Source organism: Triturus cristatus, chromosome 7, assembly GCF_964204655.1.
Source record: "Triturus cristatus chromosome 7, aTriCri1.1, whole genome shotgun sequence".
NCBI classification, from domain to species: domain Eukaryota; kingdom Metazoa; phylum Chordata; class Amphibia; order Caudata; family Salamandridae; genus Triturus; species Triturus cristatus.
Genome location: NC_140590.1, coordinates 1,561,086,195 through 1,561,106,706, shown reverse-complemented (window position 1 = coordinate 1,561,106,706; position 20,512 = coordinate 1,561,086,195). Strand labels below are relative to the sequence as shown.

General features: G+C 42.8%; 1 protein-coding gene across 2 annotated transcripts in view; it reads left to right on the top strand.

The window, feature by feature from the left end:
* The window catches only part of PCIF1 (phosphorylated CTD interacting factor 1), a 157,653-nt gene that overhangs the window by 15,172 nt on the left and 121,969 nt on the right, over positions 1 to 20,512 (top strand). For both annotated transcript variants that reach the window (XM_085619370.1, XM_085619371.1), the window contains exons 2-3: positions 13,758 to 13,896; positions 16,477 to 16,601. In XM_085619370.1, coding sequence (XP_085475496.1) covers positions 13,773 to 13,896; positions 16,477 to 16,601 — 249 coding nt within the window. In that variant the 5' untranslated portion in view covers positions 13,758 to 13,772. The remainder of the gene's footprint in view (positions 1 to 13,757; positions 13,897 to 16,476; positions 16,602 to 20,512) is intronic.

Here is a 20,512-nt window from a genome sequence, read left to right as displayed (position 1 = left end):
AGGTATAGTGTGCAAAGAGTCCAGGTACCGCCTATAAGAGGACGGGCTTGCTCTAGCAATCCCAAAGTGCTCTCTTAGGGGGTAGTGTGGTCAAGCAGCCTTAGACTTATCAGTAAGGAGTATTAGGCATCTGCTGCATACACATTCAACACCAATTTATAAAAATAACACATCTTTAACTTTAAGCACAAAGCTCATCAAAATCGAGTAAGTGCGTTTCGAATTGTGAATATTTCCAGCTTTTAAAAATCAACAGTGCAGTTTTTGGAGTAGCAATGTTATCCTATTGTTGAAAGACATATACTGCATACAGGTAATTTACATCGACATGCAGGGCCAATCTTTGGGACTTAAGGTGAGTATGGGGCAGGGTCCAAGGCAGCACCAACAGGTCACCTCTGGCAACACTAGGACGGCACTGAGGTGTTTTTCAGTGTTGGGTGCCCCGTGTAAGTTGATGGGGATCAGTCCAGTCAAAAAGATGCTGCAAGCTGGGGCTAGGGGCCAGTTTGGCTGAACGAATAAGGGTGCTCAGGTCTCATGATGCTCGGGACCCCTTTGGTCCTCTTCTCCATGGGCTGCAGCGGCCGGGTGCAGAGGTGTTCTTAGGTGTCGGGACTTCACGACCGGAGACACTCGCTGTAGCAGGGTCCTGTACAAAGCGATTCAAGGTGAAGTTGGGGAGGCCACTATGGGTAAACCCAAGGTAGGACTCGTCTCAGGAGGGTCTGGGGACCACACTTGCACCGTTGGTCCACTTCGACTCGAGCTCGGAGGCACGGGTGCAGTAGTGCTTTCTGGTAACGTATTTTTGACGGTCCGGTCGGACAGTCGGTTTCTGACGTGCCTACAGGATGTAGAGGAGCAGCTCCACTACTCTATGAGAGTTCCTGGGTCTTGGGTGAAGGCTGGCAGTCCTCCCAGGCATTTGGAGGCACAGCAGCTGCAGGACGAGTCGACTTTTACACAATTGTCAGAAACAGCAGACAGGGTTGGCGCCAAGTCAGTTACTGCTCCTCTGTTCTTGCTTTTGTGTCTCTTTAGTGTCCGTCTTATTCTTTCAGGTCTGTATGATCTGATTTCCTGGTGCCAGGGGCTCCCCTAAATACAAGATTTAGGGGAGTGTAGAGTAGTAGCCAATGGGCTACTTACCCCTGGGGTCACTGTGCCCCCATATGACCACTTCCTGTGGGAAATAGGCATAACTCTGTTCCAGAGATCCCAATTCTGCCATCCCCAAGATGGCAGACTTTTATTTTCTTGTCCACATCAGGTAGCCCACTTTCGGGGTGGAACTTGCCTGAGGGTGAACACGCCTCTCTGACTACTAATTTTCCTGCCAGTCCAGGTGACAAATGGGCCCCAGTCAGGTGGGTTGGCATCCCCTCACCTCTGAGTGAAACCAAACGTACATACCTAAGGCGTTGGGCTCTGGGAATGCTCCTTGCCTTGAATTGCTAATTTACGGGTCATCCTGTTGGAGGGGGTTGAACACCTGCCAGAGCAGGCTTTGTTCCTGACCTCCTGAGAGTGTGGGCTGTCACCCCTGGGGGTCAGAAACTCGTCTGTGGTGGCAGGCTGGTGAGAACCAGTCAGCCAGCAAACTAGTATCACCTCTAAAATGCCCTGTGGGTCCATATATTCATAAATTCATCACAGTGTGGGTTTAATAATACAAGATGTTTCATATCAAACATCTTTGGTTTTAGTGAAGCTATCATGTAGCTTGAGAACTCATGTTTTACCAGTGCCCAGCACATGTACTTCAAATGGCTTCCTTGATAACTTGCAGTGGAAGTAATTGAACTAGCCAGACTGAGACCTCATTTTACAAGCCCTCTCAAAGGCTGTAAACTCTTTGGTGATGTCATCACCCTCTACATATTTGGGGACACTCCCTTTGGGGATGTTAAGGTCAAACGCTTAATCTTTTTCCCTATTTGCAATTTTGCTGCCACCAGTGATGGGCCATAGCCCATCTCAGCTCTTTCCTTTTCTGTGGCCAAGAGTTTGGCCTCTAGAGCTATTCTCTTTGTTAGTTTTAAAGATCAGCATCTTCATTGTCTACTTCTTCTTGGGTACTATCAGTAGTACTCCCAGTGGTTTTGCTATCGGCAGGGTTGCTGAGGGTATCATCCTCCTCAACCTCCTCTTCCCCTGTCTCATTAGGGCCCTCTTTCCTTTCCATGGTTATATCGTTTTCGGCAAGCAACTCTTGCAGATGAGCTTTAGTGGGTTTAGACCCCATAGCAAGTTTCCATTCTTGGCAAAAGGCCTTAAGTTGGGTCAACTTAACGTTCTTGTAGGGGCCCAGGTTGAGCTCCTGGAAGGGACCTGCTGCTTCAGTCATGGTATTAAAGTAGTTGGGACCTTTTTAAAAATAAGAAAAACACTAAGTATTGTATTGTATTGTAAGCGGTCTTGTATAGCGCGTAGTTACCCTTGGGCATCCCAGCGCTTGATCAGCCATACCCTGGCCAAGGACACATAGAGCAAGTAGACTTAAAAGGGCCTAACTAACTAAAATATGTTTTACTTCTAAACAGTTTCAACTGGAGGACTCAACACAAGACCCTGACAGATTAAACAATTAAGAAAAATTTGTAGTCGGCAAAAAATATTTTTAACTAAAGACAATTTTGGATTCCTTAGTGGAATCATCTATGAACCGAGTAGTACAGCAAATGTCAAGTCTTGTGTCCTACCACTGCACCACCAATGTAGAAAGCTAGCTCTTTATATAGTATACTAAAAAGAGGTACTCTGTACAAAGAGTCCAAGTATCCCCTATAAATGGACAGGGGCTTGCTCTAGCAATATCAGGTGTTCTCTTAGGGGATAGTGTGGCCAAGCAGCCGTAGGCTTATCAGAGAGGAGTGTTAGACATATGCTGCATACACTCAGTCAATAAATGATACACTCAACTCAATAAGGAGATCCACACCAATTAATAAAAAAAACACATATCTTTATTTAGTTTTAGGCACCAAGATTATCAAAAAGAGGTAAGTATTTTTTGAGTTATTAATATTTGTTTTTAAAAATCGACAGTGCAATGTCTGGGGCGGTAATGTTATCCTATGGTGGAAAGACAAATACTGCATTTAGGTACTTTACAGCGCCTTACAGAACCAATCTTCAGGACTTAAGGTGAGTATAGGGCAGGGTCCAAGGCAGCACTTCGGTGTAGAGATGCTTTTCAGCGCCTGGTACCCCATGTAAGTCTGTGGGGATCGTTCCAGTCAAACAGATGCTGGGACTGGGGGCCAGTCCAGCTGAACCAACAAGGGGGCTCAGGTCTTAGAATGCTGGGAATCGTGTGGGCATCCGTGGTCCTCTTCTCCTCTGGCCAGGTGCAGAGGATTTCTTAAGTGTCGGGTTTTCACGACTGGAGACACTCGTGGTAGAGGGGACCTGCACAAACAAGGTGCAGGCGGTGTTGAGGAGTCTCATGTTAGCAAATCCAAGGTGGGCTAGTCTCTACATTAAATACGTGTATACTGAAATATATATATATTTCAGTATACACGTATTTAATGTGTATATATATATACATATATCGGTATACACTTATTTCATGTATTAAGGCACACGCACATTCGAGAGAGGCTCTTAGTCATATGCATATACATTGATGCATTAAATCAACAGCCGTTTTAAAAACAAAACGCTTTGTTCTCAGCTCCCTCCTGATGAGAACTACACATAAGTAGCTGGATATAACATTCATGCTTTAACAGCTGATTTAATAGGTGCCCCCTCAGAGGAGGTTAATGAATCTCGCCTCATACAGGTTAATTAAGCCGGAATAAAGGTACTGGGGTGCACAAATATCAGCAGACATCACCTAAAGGCATGCAATCATCAGCTCTCAACTTGATTAAACGGACAACAGACCGAAACCGCTCCGCCTGGACTCTATTGCGCTCCATTTGATCATCCTGGCGAAAATGTCACTGGTCCGTTACCAGCAATTACTAGCCTGTATTTAAACGGTTGTTAGTTTTGTGTGTCCATTTGTTTCAGTAAGCATTTTTATTAACCAACGTAATGTCCTTTGTTTTCTACGAAGCACAGATATCTTTTTCAAAAACACATGGTGCAACTGGCTACAGAAGGAACTTGTAAAGGGGCCTCTGTAATTCCTCCCCCCCATGGCAAACACATTCTATGGTTGGTCACAGCTCAAAATGCAGTTTGAAAAAGGGCAACTTGTTTTATGGTTGGAAAATGGGTAAATTGTTTTATGGTTCGAAAATGGGTAAATTGTTTTATGGTTCGAAAATGGGTATATTGGAGCTGCGTGGTCAATCGACTGCCACTGCATTTTATTTGCAGCATGCGGTTCATTTCCTCCGAGCTCATGACAAAAGCAAGCGTTTGAAGTGCTGAAGCCCCAGGTACGATGGAAAGAAGTGAATAAGTAGGAAATTATTTTAGACAGGCCTAACTAACATCTGTCTCCGCTGCGAGGCGGCAGGCTCCCACGTCTACGTTTCTCATGATTTGACACATACATAAAAGCAACCTGTACTGCTTTGCTGACGATCTTAAAAATATCACCGCCCGACGTCATACGGAAACAAGCATTGGCATAGCCAATAGGTCTCTCTTTTGGGACCTTATAAGTATTTAGTTATGCAGCACAATATCCTTGGTGCAACAACATCAACTGTTGCATGGGTAAACACTTATAAGGTCCCAAAAGCGAGACCTATTGGCTATGCCAATGCTTGTGTTACTGGGGACCATAACAGCCCCTAGTAGCAAAAGCAACAGTACTTGGGGCTGGTTTTGTTAAGCAGCAGTGCTTCACGCACTCCCAGCGTACATCGAAATTGAAAAATTAGGGATTACTGAGACCCGGAGGACTACCTGATTTAAATAATTACCGTCGGCTAACTGCCATGGTATAGCAGTTGAATTTACTGGTTTAACATTGGATTGTGGACACACTGAATGACTACACGGTTCATTTCGAGTGTCTTTTTGAATAAAACAGAGTGAACTAGTAGCTTCTAACAATAGCACAACTATGCTTTTAACTGGAATCTACTCAGAATATAAGCCCTGACGAAGTCGAAATTCTTGATGAAACCCGTGTTGGCTACTGTGAAGAATCAGCCTTGTGAACAAGCAAAATATATGATTTGTGGAGTCCAAGACTTGGAATAATATACTGACTTGTGGAGTCCAAGTTCAGAAGAAACAGCAATTGAAGAGTTCAATATTGTGACTGCAAAAATTACGCATTTATACTGATTAGTGTGTGCCAATTGGGTTTTATAATTTATTTGTAATACCATGGCGGTATAAAAATAGGGTAAACAAAAAGTCCAGAAACGTTTAGGAATCGTAGGAGCCTGCTTGAAGATGGTACAACTGTTGCTCACCCTTTGTGAGCGTACGTCTCTCATAATGCAGGAGGTGTAACCATACAATAGTGATTTTAAGTATATCAACTGCCTTGTTCATTGCAGCAGTACATACAAAAAATAAGGGGTAGTGAGAGGATGTACTGGGTTCATCCTCCAAAATGAGTTTATAACAAAACTGTATTCTGCAGCGGAACAGGATTGACCCAATGATGAAGCATGCCACCAAGGAGTAACTCTGGTGGGTGAGGGTTATATAAGAAAATTATTTTCTATCCACCGTAGGGTTAGTCTATTTTGCAAGACTGGGTTCTCATTTTTTCACTGCAACAGTGTGTCAATATTACTTTCTTAGCAAAAACAAGAGGGTAGAGGGACAGAGCTAATAGTGTGTTAGTCTAAAACCCAATGTGATTACTAGTGGTGGGCTGAATGTTTCATTCTGCCTGCGACATTGGCAGAATTTTGGTCACTCCGCATTACTGTTTAACACAGAGCTCAGGCCAAATTCCACCAGTCGCCACATGGTGGAGTTTTTCTCCTGGGAGGCTTCAAAAAGTGCGAGCTGGTGAGTGCAAGCAAGATTTAGCATGCCCTAGTGCGATATCCTAACGTGTGTGGTCGCTGTCAGAGGGTTGCTGTAAATTTGCTGCCGCCAGAGTAGGTTTTCTAATCGAGTGGCAGCAACGTCATATAGAATGGCCGTGTGCTCTTGTGTAACGCATGGTGCAGTTTGCAATGATTTTTCAGTGATGCTTGCACTTCTGGCGCTAAATTGCAGCATGAGCTGCATATTTTCTTCCTGTTGGGGGAACTGTGCGGAATCTCCGCAAAATTCCACTGAGTATAAATTTGCACGTTCCGCCCACCCCTAGTGATTACTGGTTTTAGAACAAAATATTTGTAAGCAATGTGAACGAGGTGAGATGAGGTAGGGCAGGCATGTAGGAAGTCCTTAGGATACTTAGGAAGTCCTTCCTTACCAAATGGAGGCAATAGCAGCATTACTCTTTGCATTTGCTGTTATAATATTTATCATTTCCCTGGGGGAAAGGATTTCAACTCTACGCCAAGACATGTCAGCTCCCAGCCTTTTTTTCAGCTTTTACTTTTCGGTCAACTGGCACATCCTCTTTCCTCTCTCCCCATCTTTTGAAAAACCATTCACTGTTTCCTGACTTTCTTCAGCCTGAACACTTCTGCTCATTTCTCTGCCCACAGACACACCTAATTCCCCCCCCCCCCCCCCCCCCTTCAATTTTCAGATATTTCTCCCTCCTAAGGGATCTGTGTTTTTACACCTCTAACCTGCTTTTTGGTCGTAATTATAATAATTAAATATCATGCTGATGCCGGTCTTTGACGAATCAATTAATTTTCTTCCACCCTTTAACTGGTGCCCCATTTCTACTGGTTTTCAGTTTGTACAATTGGAATGCACTCCTTTGGGCATTCCAGCCTTATCTTTTCTATCACTAGAAGCTATACTCAACTGTGCTAGCCATGTATTTGAGTCTTAATAATTTGAGCATTGCGTCATTTCTATTTGTTAACATGGTTAGTTTTACAGCTTTGCATTTCCACTACTTTTAAGCCGCTCTCCTGCTCCATCTTAATGACTCTTTAAGGAAGGAACAAATTGTAGCTGGCCCAGAGGGGCTAGGAGGTAGCACGTCATTTGCCAAAAATCCCCTTGTTCTATAAATCCAAGAATCTGCTTATGCCTTTTATTTTGTTATTCTCACCTCTGGAAACCTTTTCCTCGGGTATCTAGTTAGTTCTTAACCCTATTCTGTGTTGTAAATATTTTAAAACTAAATTATTCAAGCTGACCCACCCGTCTCTTTGATGGCTCAAAAAATGTATTTCCCCCATAGCGGTTTGACTCCGATTGTTTTTGTTTTCTATGCGATTATTTTCTTGCTCACCCTTTAAACTTTGAAATAGATTTTTACTTGCAACATTTTCAACTCCTTATTTACTTTTGCTCTTACTTTTTCCCCTCTTCAATTTATTTTTATTCAGGTCACTGTTACTCTTTGGAATTATTTCTACACCAAAGGTTGTCTAAAAATAGAGACAAGTCTTCACCCTCCCAACAGGCCTAGACATTTCAGATCCCCTTTTAAGGTCTCTAGCGAACTCTAGTATGCTCACACCGCTCACAAATGTTTGAAGCTTTTTTGGTATCCCAAGATGTAACTATACTTACCTTCCTTCCAAACATATTCACTTCCCTTCCTCCCAAACATATTTACAACACTCCTTTTCGTCCTCATGGATGGAATTATTTCTTCAATCAGCCTTGCTCCTTCTCCTCTCTATCTTTTTTAGTTGTAGACAAATTAGACAGGATTTTTTCCATTTAAATTCAGAAGCTGGTGCTCTAAGGTGACTTTCTGCGATTTGTTTCTAGACTTGGTTTGTTGAAGCAGGGATATTCAGTATGAAACTTTGGGTGAATCCTCAATACTATAAGCACCTATGCAGTAATCAATGGATTGCAGCTTTGAATAAGGCAATTACCCAACATAACACAGTGACAAAAGGCATCTAATGGTCAAATCTAAAAGGTCCATTACATAAAAGATAAAGGTTTATTAACGATCTGAATAAATTCAAAGATCTGTTATCAAACTCACAGCTCTCTCACCCGCATAGACCGTGTGTACTCTGCCAAAGATATAAAGGCCGTTGTCAAGGAATTCACATGCCAACATGCCATCTTCATGATGGTCACACACTCCAGGACTTCTGTAACAAACTCTCCATCCACATCTCGGAGAAAATAAAGACCATCTGTATAAACTTTGCCCCACACCCGGATCCTGGATCCATCAACCACCTCCATTCGACTTCCAGCACCAAACAAAACCAGGCCCCCCAACTTTCATGCAGAGAGAAATCTCCATTGTGGAAACCACTAACACCATGCAATCTATCCAATCCGGAGCTCCCTTGGATCCATTGGCAGTCCTTCGTAGAAGGTCTGGACTCCATCTGCTCGCCGCTTACTTCAATACTCACCCTCTTGCTCTCTACCATCACCTTCCAAACACCTGGAAACATGCCACCATACCATCCCATAAGAAAACATTGGCTGACCTGACAACTACAGCTAACAATGGGCTTTACTCTCTTCTACCGTACCCCCATCAGTGTCCTAGCAAAACTGGTTAACACTCACCTCTCCCGCTGCCTTGATACCAACTTCCTCCTTGAACCAATCTCAGTCTGGATTCAGAGCTAACCACATCATCGAAATAACCCTCATTTCAGCCACGGATGACACGCCAAATCATCGACAAGGGACACACCCCAGCTCTCATCTTCCTGGATGTATTGGCAACCTTCGACACAGTCTGTCACAGTGTCCACATCTAGAGACTCCACAAGGCTGAAATTCCTGGCCCCACCCTACAATGGATCCACTTCAACACCAGATGCTGCTCTCAAACAGGCAGCCTAGCCCCCTTCCAATAAGACACCACCAAACTGTTTTGCGGAGTACCACAGTGCTCCTCCTAGACACCCACCCTCTTCAATGTTTACATGATTTCTGTCACCGCCATCATACGTTTTACACGGCCTAAGCATTGTTTTCTATGCAGATGTCTTGCAGCTCATACTTTTACTCTTAGAAGACTCCTCAACCACACAATCCAACTTGATAACTTGCATGTCCGACATAAAAGAAGCTGTCTCAAGCAAAACGATTACAAAACTGAAGCGCTACTGTTTGGCAAGCACACCTCTCTGTGGACCCTGCGCGGTGGCCCGACACCCTAGGACAACCACCCGTCCCAACCAAAGCATCCAGGAGCATGGAAACCATAACCACCACACAAATTTCCAGGGCCAGCCAAGTCAACGCGGTATCAGCAACATGCTCACACACCATCAAGATGCCCGAAACAAATGTCATAAGTATCCCACTGGACACCCACAGGACAGTCCCGTTAGCACTCATCACCAGCAGACTAGACTACAGCAGCAGCCTAACATAGGATTCACCTGCGAAGCTCATCAACAAACTTCAAATGGTTTAAAACATGGTTGCTAGATTCTCTAAACCTCTCCCCATGAGCACATATCTCCAGACACTTCAGAGGCCTTTTGTTTCTCCCCATACAAGAAGGTGTCACCTTCAAACTTCTCTCTCACCTACAAATCACCCCACAACTTAGCCCATTCATAGCTCAACAACCGCATCCACTTCCACACCCCTAAAAGGCACATGAGATCGGCTGAATGACTCCTCGCCCGCCTTTGGCGCATGAAAACGGGAGGCATTACCTTCTCCTATGTTGTCTCCAAAACCTGGAACGAGCGCACCCTCCCAGCACAGCTCCCAGCTCCCTCCTTGAATTCAAAAGGAAGTTGAAAACCTGGCTTTTCAACTTGGCTCTTCTTAGACAGCATAGTTATCTCCTTCCAGGGTGCATGGAGGCCCTCAAGGGTGATCAGTGTTCCTTACACATCCCCATAACACCAGGGCCAATACCAGCCATATGTCTTAAACCTTATTACTTGATGGGCACGCAAGATAGGGTATTTGTGTTACAGGCTTGGCCTGTTTCCCTGGTGAGAAATAAGGCAAGCCTGTAAGTATCTTATAACAAGCAACAGTTAATTGTGTATCCTTCTACATGAAAGTATTGCCCATTGTTTATGCTGCTGTCCAGCTTACACGCAAGCACACCATGTACTCTTATTACCATCCTAGAGAAGATTAGGCCTTGGTACACGTAGCTGGGAACAATCTTTGGGTAGATGATTGTAAGTTTCTTTCTGGCTTTGTTAAATTAATAAGAACTGGCCAGCAAGCAGTAACTCGCAGCTCTGGGTGTGTCACACGTGAAAAAACATTGCTAGTCCATTTTGTGATCGCTAATTTACTTGTTGTATATTGAAGTCCAGGGCAGAGTGTATTCAGTTTTATTTTGTTAAGTGGTATTTTCTCTGGTTTGAATTTGGCAAATAACTACTTGGCTTTGTTAAATTAGCAGCAATGCACAGTGGAAAGTAAAGTGTACCCTTGTAGTAATACATTGAGCGAACTCACTTAAAATTGTTTGCCTTCCCTGCGACTAATGTGCTCTGTAGTTAATGAAAATATACAACCTTTAACACCCATGCTTCTCTTTAATCTATACACATCATACTTACCAATGAGTTCATCCGTTTCTTCTCACACAAACATGGCAGTTTTACGTTTCGCTAGGCATGCCCATACCCTTCCTGCCCAAACACATACTATCCCAGCTATCAATCTGCAAATGTGTCAGGCCTTGTTTCCATCCCCAAATATGCCCACACTACTTTACCCGTGTCCATACATTTCAGCAACACTCTTTGTCTTCAAATACATCATCATCCATATTCTCCATTTCCAAATACATCAACCTTGCCCTTTTCCAAACTTCAGTTTTGCCAGTGACCAGTCTTCTGTCTTTCTCATATCTCTAGACTCTTCAGGCACTTTTTTCAATGGCCAAAGCATTATCACTTCTGTTTTGCTCATTGTTGTTTCTTTAGCTCCCAAAGTATTTCTGTTCTCTTTTCTACATTTACAGGTGTGGCACTCTGCTGTTCCAAAACATGTTGGCTTCGTTGTTCACCAGGAGCATACCCTTTTCTCTCCTCGGATGCAAGACTGCTATCCCCGCTCTAGCAGCCTAGCATGTTTTGGCTCCTATCCCATCTTTTCTGTAGGTTCTTTTTCCAGCCCCCAAACATGATGGTCATAAATGCATCAGGTGCCGCCCTACATTTATAGACAATAAAACACAATGTGCTTGGCTGAACAAACAGAGAAGGACGTAATTAAAGGCCCACAGCTAGCCAGTGCATGGCATCTGGCACTTGCTCACAGGTATTTACCTCTTCATCACATACAATATGTTGAGCAAGCAAGTTCATACGTAATGAGTGGGTTGTCTCAAAGGTTTGTGGCCGACTCTTTGCTGTGGCTGAAAACTCAAAATGTTTTCACATTCCTTTCAAATATGAGTGGAAAACCACAGGGGAATGTATTTCGTTTGATGAATTAGTACACGACATTAGACTCTCTTCCACTGATTTCCCCTGTCCTAAAGGTGATCATAAAATACAAACAGACCAATACAAGAATGATTTTAATTGTTCCAGAGTGGTTTCAGGGGTTGTGGTTGACCGATCTGCTTCACCTCCTAAAACACCGCATGGGAGATTGATGTGCAAACAGAATGTGTTATCCAGGGTTTAAGGCTGTGTCTTCCACCACAACGGGCAGTCTCGCAACTTGGCAGCCTGGCCCTTGAATTTCTCGAATACAGCCATTTAAACCTTCCGCCACACTGTATGAATATCTTAAAAGAACCAGGAGGTCTTTCATAAGATTATTGTATGCAGTGTGGCAGATATGAAAAGATTCTGGAACTCCATGACAATACACATGATTGCAATTTCTTCAACATTCATTAAAGCCTGATCTTCAATTCTCTGCCATAAAGGTTCAATTGGCAGTCATCATGCATGTAAACAAATAATCATACTCAAGCATTTCTGTTTCAACTTCTTTAAAGGGCTCAGCTAGTTCCTCTACTCTCCTGTGAGTCCCTTCTCTTTGGGAGTAGTTGATCATTGTACTATTTTTATTTATGTATGTATTGAACATTTGTAACATGTTGTAGAAAGATAAACACATTGAACCAGAGTACAGAAAAATGAATGGGCCCTCCATATGAGCCATAGCTGCTGGAAAGGTGCTCTCCTAGTGGCAATTGCATTTGAGCATGGACTTAGTGAGTTTCAAAGAGCCTTAAACAACATTCCGTAGGAGCAAAGTGTTTTACCAACACATCCATCTTCTGTTCCCCCCAAAAACACAGATTTCCTTATAAATAGGATTATATATATCTACCATCTTCCCAAACCTCTTTTGTAAAAAGAGTACTTCAACCCTAAGTATGGAAAATGCTTAACAGTATTGTTTAGACAAAACAAGTCCACAAAGTTATTAGGACATTGTCAGCTGATGAGTACAGGAATGGTGACTCCAAAGAGTCCGTTGCCTGTTTGTCTGTACCCTATGTAGCACAGTGCTACTGAAAGGCTAGCTTTTTCCTTCCAAGATGACCAAGGGCTCGTTATGCAATACAAAACTGAGCACTATAGCTATTCTTACTATTCTCCCTACTACAGAGGGTGTTCTCCGCATGCATTAGGGCTGCCTAAATTGTAACTCCGGAATTTCCAGTGGACTAAGCCACTCTGCTAAGCCTACTTTGTTAGCTGAAATTGATGTAATGACTGTCTTCTGTCCACTCTCTGGATTGTTCCTTCTTCTTGTGATGAGAATGATCTTGGTTTTCGATTCAGTTTTAATTAATTCTGTGGTGGTTCCAATTATTAAAAACTATGATTGTGAATCATAGTGTTTCCTTTGATGGGCTTAGCGTGTGTGGTGCTCAAATAATAAACAGTGGGATTAGCTTGAGTTCTAAATATTTCTAGGGAGGTCACCTATGGGGGGAAGGGGGAAAGGTCACATGGTTTCCACTCCTAAGTGTTTTTTTGTGCCAAGATCTTTAAATCTTTGGTTCCCATCCAAATCTTTGTGTAATGATACCAGGGGTCACAAAATCACGAGAGATTGAAATAAAGAGACATTTGAAAATTGAAAGATTTGCAGGTAGCGTTGTTATCTCTGGGGCACTGGAAGTGTTTCTTCTATGATACCAGTGGACTAGAGAGGAATTTTCATTTTTCAGTTGTAGCCATTCTTGCAAAATAGAAAAGTTCTAATTCTGACCCATACTGTGCCTCAGAGTCTGGAAAGGTTGTGGAAAACAGATGGCACTGTAGCCCAGACATTGTGTGATGGCAGGGCAGTGTGTATGCACATTTTTTACTCAGCACCTCCAGGAACAAAGTGCTTTACAAATACATAATAGACACCACTTTGTTAATTAAGTAATAGATTGTCCACACTACAGAGAATCCATGAATGGTAGATTGTGTTGTAAAGAGGAAATGTTATGCAAGATGCCAGAACAATGTTTTACTTACTTGCAGTTCCATCTGTTGGGGAAGAAAAGTGCAATGAGTTCTATGTTCTCTACAATGCAAGGTATGGGCATCTGCACCAACCACAATCAACTTAAATGTCACTTTAGCAGAGTGCAGGGCAGAGACCTTGCATTGCTGTCTGCAGTTTGCCAAATGTGTTCTCGCTGTGTACCCCTTTCTCTAATTATACAAGCTTGGTAATCCTTCACTGCCCTCTACAATGTTATGCAGGTACAATACTCCCTCGTTACCTTGCATTGGTCAGTGGCTTAACAGAAGGCTGTGATGCATGCTGTGATGTAAATCTTCATTGGTTTGTATTGCATACAGGTTGAATGCAGAGAAATGGCTAATGAAAATCATGGAAGCCCAAGAGATGAGACCTCTCTAATGATTCACTCTCCTGGCACCTCAAACCAGAACCAGCCAACCTCGCCAAAACCCAATAGACTGGTGCAGGACCTACCAGGTAATGCATGCTAAAACTGATCGCAGAATGAGTTGATGGTTAGGAGTGCTGTTGTCAGGGAACAGAGATCTCAAAAGAAATTGACCTTAGAGTAGGTTCTCAAAATATAAAAATAAGCATACATGTCTCTGATGTTGGAGAGTGTAAAGCAGGCATAATGCCCTAGCTACTACTCTATTTCAACTCCAGGAAGTAGTAGTAACAGACTTGCACAGTTATGTACCCGTACCTGTTCTCACAATACATCTCTAAACTAGCGAGTTGAGGAAAACTGGTGGTGTAGGTTTCTGATCGAACTGATTAAGGGTAGCTTACTTTTTGGGTCTTGTTGCCAGTCTACTGATTTAAAAAAAAATCTAGGATAGTATTTGGATGTTTTGTTTTAAGTGGTATTCTGCTCCTGTGATTCAGGGGTGTGGAATTTAATAAAATATCTACTTGTCCATGGGGCAGTTTGCTTCATAAATCTACTTGTCCTGTAACAAAATCCACTTGTCCCTTTTGTGCCATGTAATGTGGCGACAAATTACGGCAGCAATCTCATTAAGCAAGAGTTCTGATAAAACCTCTCTAATTATGCCAGGGCTTGCACCATAGTGGGGTTTGAATACTAGCAATTCCCTTATGTTGCTACGTTTCTGCAGGTCTACATACTGGGGCTGTAGGTAGTGGTAAGCAATAGTTCAAGGGTTGGAATACACTTTTGAGTCTGTGCAAACCTACTAACTTGCATGTTTTAAGGGTTTTCACCAACTCTTTTCTAATCTTTTTCCATACTGAAAAAGGTTGGAAATTTCCTTCTGGCAGTGGCAGACGTAAAACTTCTTCAGGGTTGGGAAAAAAGTGGTTGGAGGAAAAGTGAACTTGAAACTTTCAGATTTTCACACGAGAAAATCTACACAAGCACATTTTCTCATGCTAAAATGCAGTTCACAAATATTTTCTAGGAGTACCATTTCTTGGCCTACTTCTGTAAATTCTTGTGAATTCACGGAGACTGTATATATGCACTTAATGCATGGATATATACCATGGATGCACTTTTGAGACTTTCTTTAATAATTGGGCCGCTAATTAGGCCTGGGGTTAACCATGACCTTTTGTGTTTAGTAATTTTTTTATATATATATATATATATCTCCCTCTCCCTGGAAGTGCTGTGGCAATGTGTGCTTTTTGAGACCAAAAACAGTTTTTGTTGCTTTTGCCAATGCTTGTTAGAATGGTGAGGGCCCTGCAGCTCCCACACAGATAAGGTTTTACAAAAACCATGCGTAAACAAGTCACGCATTGACAAAACCAAAAGCCTGACCACCAATTTCAGACCTACTGGCTTTGCCAATGCTTCTTTATTTTTGTTTCCCACAATCGTATTTTAACTGGTTACACTGATTTTCCATTATGAATATTTTTGGGAAATACAAGCATACATCAACATGTTACTAAATGATGCTGCAAAGATATGGTACCTACATTCTTACAGAAGTTTAGCAAAATATTTTTTTCCTACTTGCATTTTTTTGTGAACATTTTATTTTGAAAGCAAAGAATCATCACTTGCTTTCGAGCTTCTGCAAATATTTGCATATAATCAGAGAGCATTCTGGGAGCATTATGCATAGCCTCATATTACTAAACTTAAACGTGTGTGCACGTTTATACTGGAACCACCGTCAATAGTGCAGGCAGAGCTGACAACATTTACTTTTAGTGCTCACCCTAATAAAAAAGACTTTGCATTAATGAACCATAAATACAAGTTTGAACAGTGTTAACACATGGACACACATATTATCTTAACTTTAGACAATGCCCTTCCTTGATCCATAATGTGGTATTGTAAACTGGCAGCTAAAGGGTTTGTGCTGTAGGGGGTTGGGCCTACTTGTCCCAAGGACAAAATAGACATTAAAACTAGTTGCCCTTGACCCCAAACAATAAGTCCCGGGCGTCCGGCTATAGGAATTCCACATCCCTGACTGTGATAAACTTACCCATGCTCATGTTTGCAATGGTATGTATTGGTTGATGTGTTGGCTTTCTCCTTACAGCGGTGTCATTTTAGTCTAAGGCACACTAGCCCATATTTTAGCCCTCCCAATGTGGTCAGTGTGGGGTTGTTGATGTGTTAAGTATTTGCAAGTATATTGCCTTGGTGATCAGGTTTCTTCACATGGTTGCCTGTGGAGTGTTGATCCAATGCCCCAATTAGATATGCATATTTATGGGATGTGTGGTGGAATACTTGGGGTACTGAGCTGTGTGTATATAGGTAGCCCTGTGGTTATTTGTTGCTGTAGATTTGTTTCTTAGGTTTAAACAAAGTTAACCAACCTCCTATGTTCCACCATGTTTTCCTAGGCAGGTGGGATTATTGCAGCGTTTCAGATTTAGAAAGAGAGAGCTTTTGGTGCAAATGGTCTCCTGAGTATGCATTTTTCCGACTTTTCATGTCACAAGTGCATAGGAACGTTCCTGATTGTTTTATTTTCTTGAGTTATTTCTTATAGTTGTTAATTGGTTACATCATGACTGTGTGTCATACATTCCTGCCCTGATATGTTTTTTCATGCATTTCAGATGAACTGGTCCAGGCAGGCTGGGAGAAATGCTGGAGCAAGCGAGAAAATCGCCCCTATTATTTCAATCGATTTACGAACCAGTCCCTATGGGAGATGCCAGTCCTTGGACAGCATGATGTCATTGTGAGTAACATACTCTTTTGTACCACCAAGTCCCAGGCTCTCTCGACCACAAATGGGTTTGATGCATTGAAAGATGGGTGTAATTAAACAATGCTCACTAAATGTTACTGAAAGGCTCCACAGCAAACGCTCCTATTTGGTTTACAACAGATTCCACAGTAGATGTCGCAGTTTTAAAGCACCTGATCCAGATTTGAGGCATCCATAATAGAGCTTGATGATCCTATTGGAGGTTCAACCATGATGTTCATGATGCCAGAGCTGGCAGTGATCCCTCTTGTAATATAGTCCCCTGGCCCACAATGAGACTTTAGTACTCTACAGGGCCCATAGAAAGTTTCCAGAACAAGAGCTGCAATCGAGGAGCAGAATCCTCAGTAGTAGCACCTGTGATGCCATCCTGATAAATTAGGTCTGTTGCTTCTACAACGTCTTTGTAATACTTGAGCTGCGTGACCTCTACAATGCGACCTGTGTATTTGACCTTCTTGGTCGCTGATGTGCGCCATTTGATTATACAGTTTATGAATGATTGTAAGAGCCTAGTTCTCGAGCTCAAAGCCCACTTGAAAGACAGAGACCTGAGGTACAGTGTTCACAGTGACACCACAGCACCAATGGTACAGGGCTCTAAATGATGCCATCCACCACTAGAACCAAAAAACCCTAAAGTGACACCTTGGTATTCGAGCTGCAGTGCCTCCTAGTGTCACCCGATACTCCAGCTACAGGATCTAATGACGTTTCTATAGAAAAGCTTCTGGGCTTTGCAGCAGTGTCTCAATATTAGAGTTCTAGCTTTCAGTAAACAACAACTAAAAGGGAAAGATTTTGACCGAGGTTGTTGGGCACAAATGTGAGACACACAAAAGCTTGCATTGACCCCCCTCAGTACTAGAGCTCCAGTGCATAGCAGCGGGGGCTTCTTCATCTACTATGTTCTTTGGGGTAATCTGTGACATTTCTTGTTATAGATGAAATTACATTTCTTGGGTTCCGAGACCTGTTAGAAATTGAGTTACTGGTTGACTTGGGTTGTGAGCCCTGGTCAAGCAGCAATCACAATCCTTGTCAGGGTAAGGCATAAGCAAACCCCAAATTAACCTGTCTTTGCCCCCCCCCCAGCCCACCCCCCCAGGCTTAACTTAGAGGCAATGTTTAAAGTATGTGTGCCACACTTCATACAGTAAAACAGTGAAAATGCCACCACAAAAAGATCCCACACTGGGTTAGTAAAATAGGGCTTAATTTAATAAATAAAACAAGACCAAAACGACTAATTTCTAATCAGTAGTTATGAACTGTTAAGGAATAGAATCGAAGATGTCACTTAAAAGCAGAAAGCGCCAACCCCAACTATCTGATTGCACTGGACCAGGTGAAAGACAAATGTTCAGGCCGATCACGATGGAGTGCGGGTCGGACACAGTCACAGATTAGTCCCGCTGCTGGTTTACCTTCTAAAGTTTTGTACCAATAGTCCCATTCCCTCTGGAGAGAGTCGCAGGGAGCAAGGAGAGTGTTGTGGGCGGTGGTCGGTGTGGTATGATGAGCAGGCTGTGCATCACAGATGTGTGGGTTGGTTCTTTGAGGGCAATCGTTGCTTACTGTGTAAAGAGACGGGCTTGAGGCAGCTCGTGCTGAATTTTGGCGAAGCGGCAGGGTTCCAGGGCCAACGGGCCCGCTGGCAGAGTATACATAGCTCCAGAAGTGTACTGAAGAGTTGGTGTCTGAGGTCTTTTTTTTATACACTGGTGCCCTGGTTCTGGAAGATTGGAGAAGCTTCTAGACAGTGGCTTTGAAGTGCATGGAATTTCCTCTGTCCCTTTGACCTGGCTTCAAGCTGGCTAAAGTGACAACACAGAGTCGTTAGGCCCTTTGTGTGAAGTCAGAGCTAGGCGGTTGCAGTATTCAATATTAGAAAGTTGTCTTGTTCATACCATTAGTGTTTGGTTTTCTCTTGTGCTTCCATGTGGAGAAGTGTGGCTCAATGGTTAGAGCGGCAGACCCTGATGCAGAGGTCTGGCCCGGGACCAGGGTTCAATTCCCGCCTCGGCGGCTCTTGGATTCAATTTCCCCGGACCTGATAATTCTCGCCTCGGTGCCTCTTCTAATCATGGGTCCTACTGTGCAACTCTGGGCAATAGCTTGCTTAATCTCCACAACGGTCCCCACAGCGCTAGGATGCCTGGCTTCACCTTGGGGGGGTGCCCAGGAGTGGACATCTCGCAGGAAAACCAGGAAGGGTTCCACAGCGGTATGAATACAGCGCTACGAGACCTCTGGGTAGAAGTGCGCTATATAAGTACAAATACATTTACATAGTAAAACTGTAGTCAACTGAGGCATAGGATTTGCGAAAGATAGGACTTTGTCCTGGTTTGATTGTAGTCTAGTGTAGGAGAGTGATAATTCTTGTCTTTTGATGACAAATAAATGCATATTTTTAAACTAGGATAATAAAGATGTATAAGGAACGGGCCTGTTGAAAGACATCACATCTAATTGGGTATCCTCAAAGCTTAACAAGATAGTTTTTTGTTTTTTTAAACATCTGAGTTTTGATAAGTTCATTCTTTACATCTAGACTTGGAACCTTTTCATTTTGTGGTCCCTTACAGTTGAATGTTTTTCTCAGTTGTGTTGCATTTTGTGTCTTTAATTGAATCAGTCTCCTTTTACACTAGTACTGATTGCTGTGAAATAGTGTGCCTTCACAGACCGATCATATCTTACTTTATTATATTTTAGTGCATTCACATTTTTTCTCAGACTATTTCCTCTGTCAGGCTGATATTTTTCTCAACTTGTGCCACCTACCCAAGCCTCATAGTTTGAGAAATGGTTGTTTTCGAAAAAATGTTGCAAAGTGCTATGATTAGTTAGTCGAGCTTGTTCTATTGTCAGGGTGGTTGTGTCATTTTGATACTTCTCAGACAGAGTTTGGTTGTTATTAGGGGTGGGCGGTAAACTCCGCTCCTTCAGTGCAGTTTGCTGAGTTTTGTCCACTCCGTGCTCGGCAAAAATGCTGTGAACTGCTGCGTGGTTGAGTTTTTCTTGTGCGCAGCTTGCCAACATTAAGTTGGCAAGTGCAAGCGAGAAAAAAAGGAGTGCTAGACCGCCTCCCGGTGAGATTTCTCAAAGCAGATAGTCATGGCAGGTCTCTATCACTCGCACCGAGAAAGTTGCCATTTGCGTTGCGAATGCTGCTGCTTGAGTAGAAGATCTACTGGAGTGGCAGAAAGAAGCAGTACCCTCTGGTGAGTCGTGTGGTGCAGTTTGTGCAGATTTTACAGCACGGGACAAGCTCCCGGTGCTAAAAATCAGCACAAACAGCTTGACGAACCGTAATTCTGCCCCTCACGGAACTCTGCAGAATCTCGTTGAGTTTTTAGGTAACTCCGCTGAATTCTGCACAGTAAAACTCCAAGTTCCAACCACCCCTAGTTATGTTACAGTTTCGCTGTACCTAGAATAAGACTGCTATATTCCTGCATTCCACTTAGATCTCTTATTTCCATATAAGTGATTCTGCCTTTTAGACTGACTTTGAAGTCTTTTAAAGGCTAAAGTTGTTATGATGTCCGTGAACCATCACTAACCATTGCACATTCTGATTCCTGTATGAAACCCAGTGCTGCTCTTTTTTGTTTTTGTAGTATGACCAAGATTATTCCACAATATCTTTTACTCAGTTAAGGAATGCAGCTATGACTTTGTTTTCTTTTTAAGCGCACTGTTGTCCAATTGTTTTCTCTTAGCATCTGACCTGTACACCGTAACTCAGCTGAATTACTGTGACATTGTATTTCCTCATGCCATAAATTGATTGCCCCTCGTTCCACAAAGCAAAACCCTTTTTTGTTTAATCACATTCAGACTCGATCTAGATTATCAAATTATTTCCACTC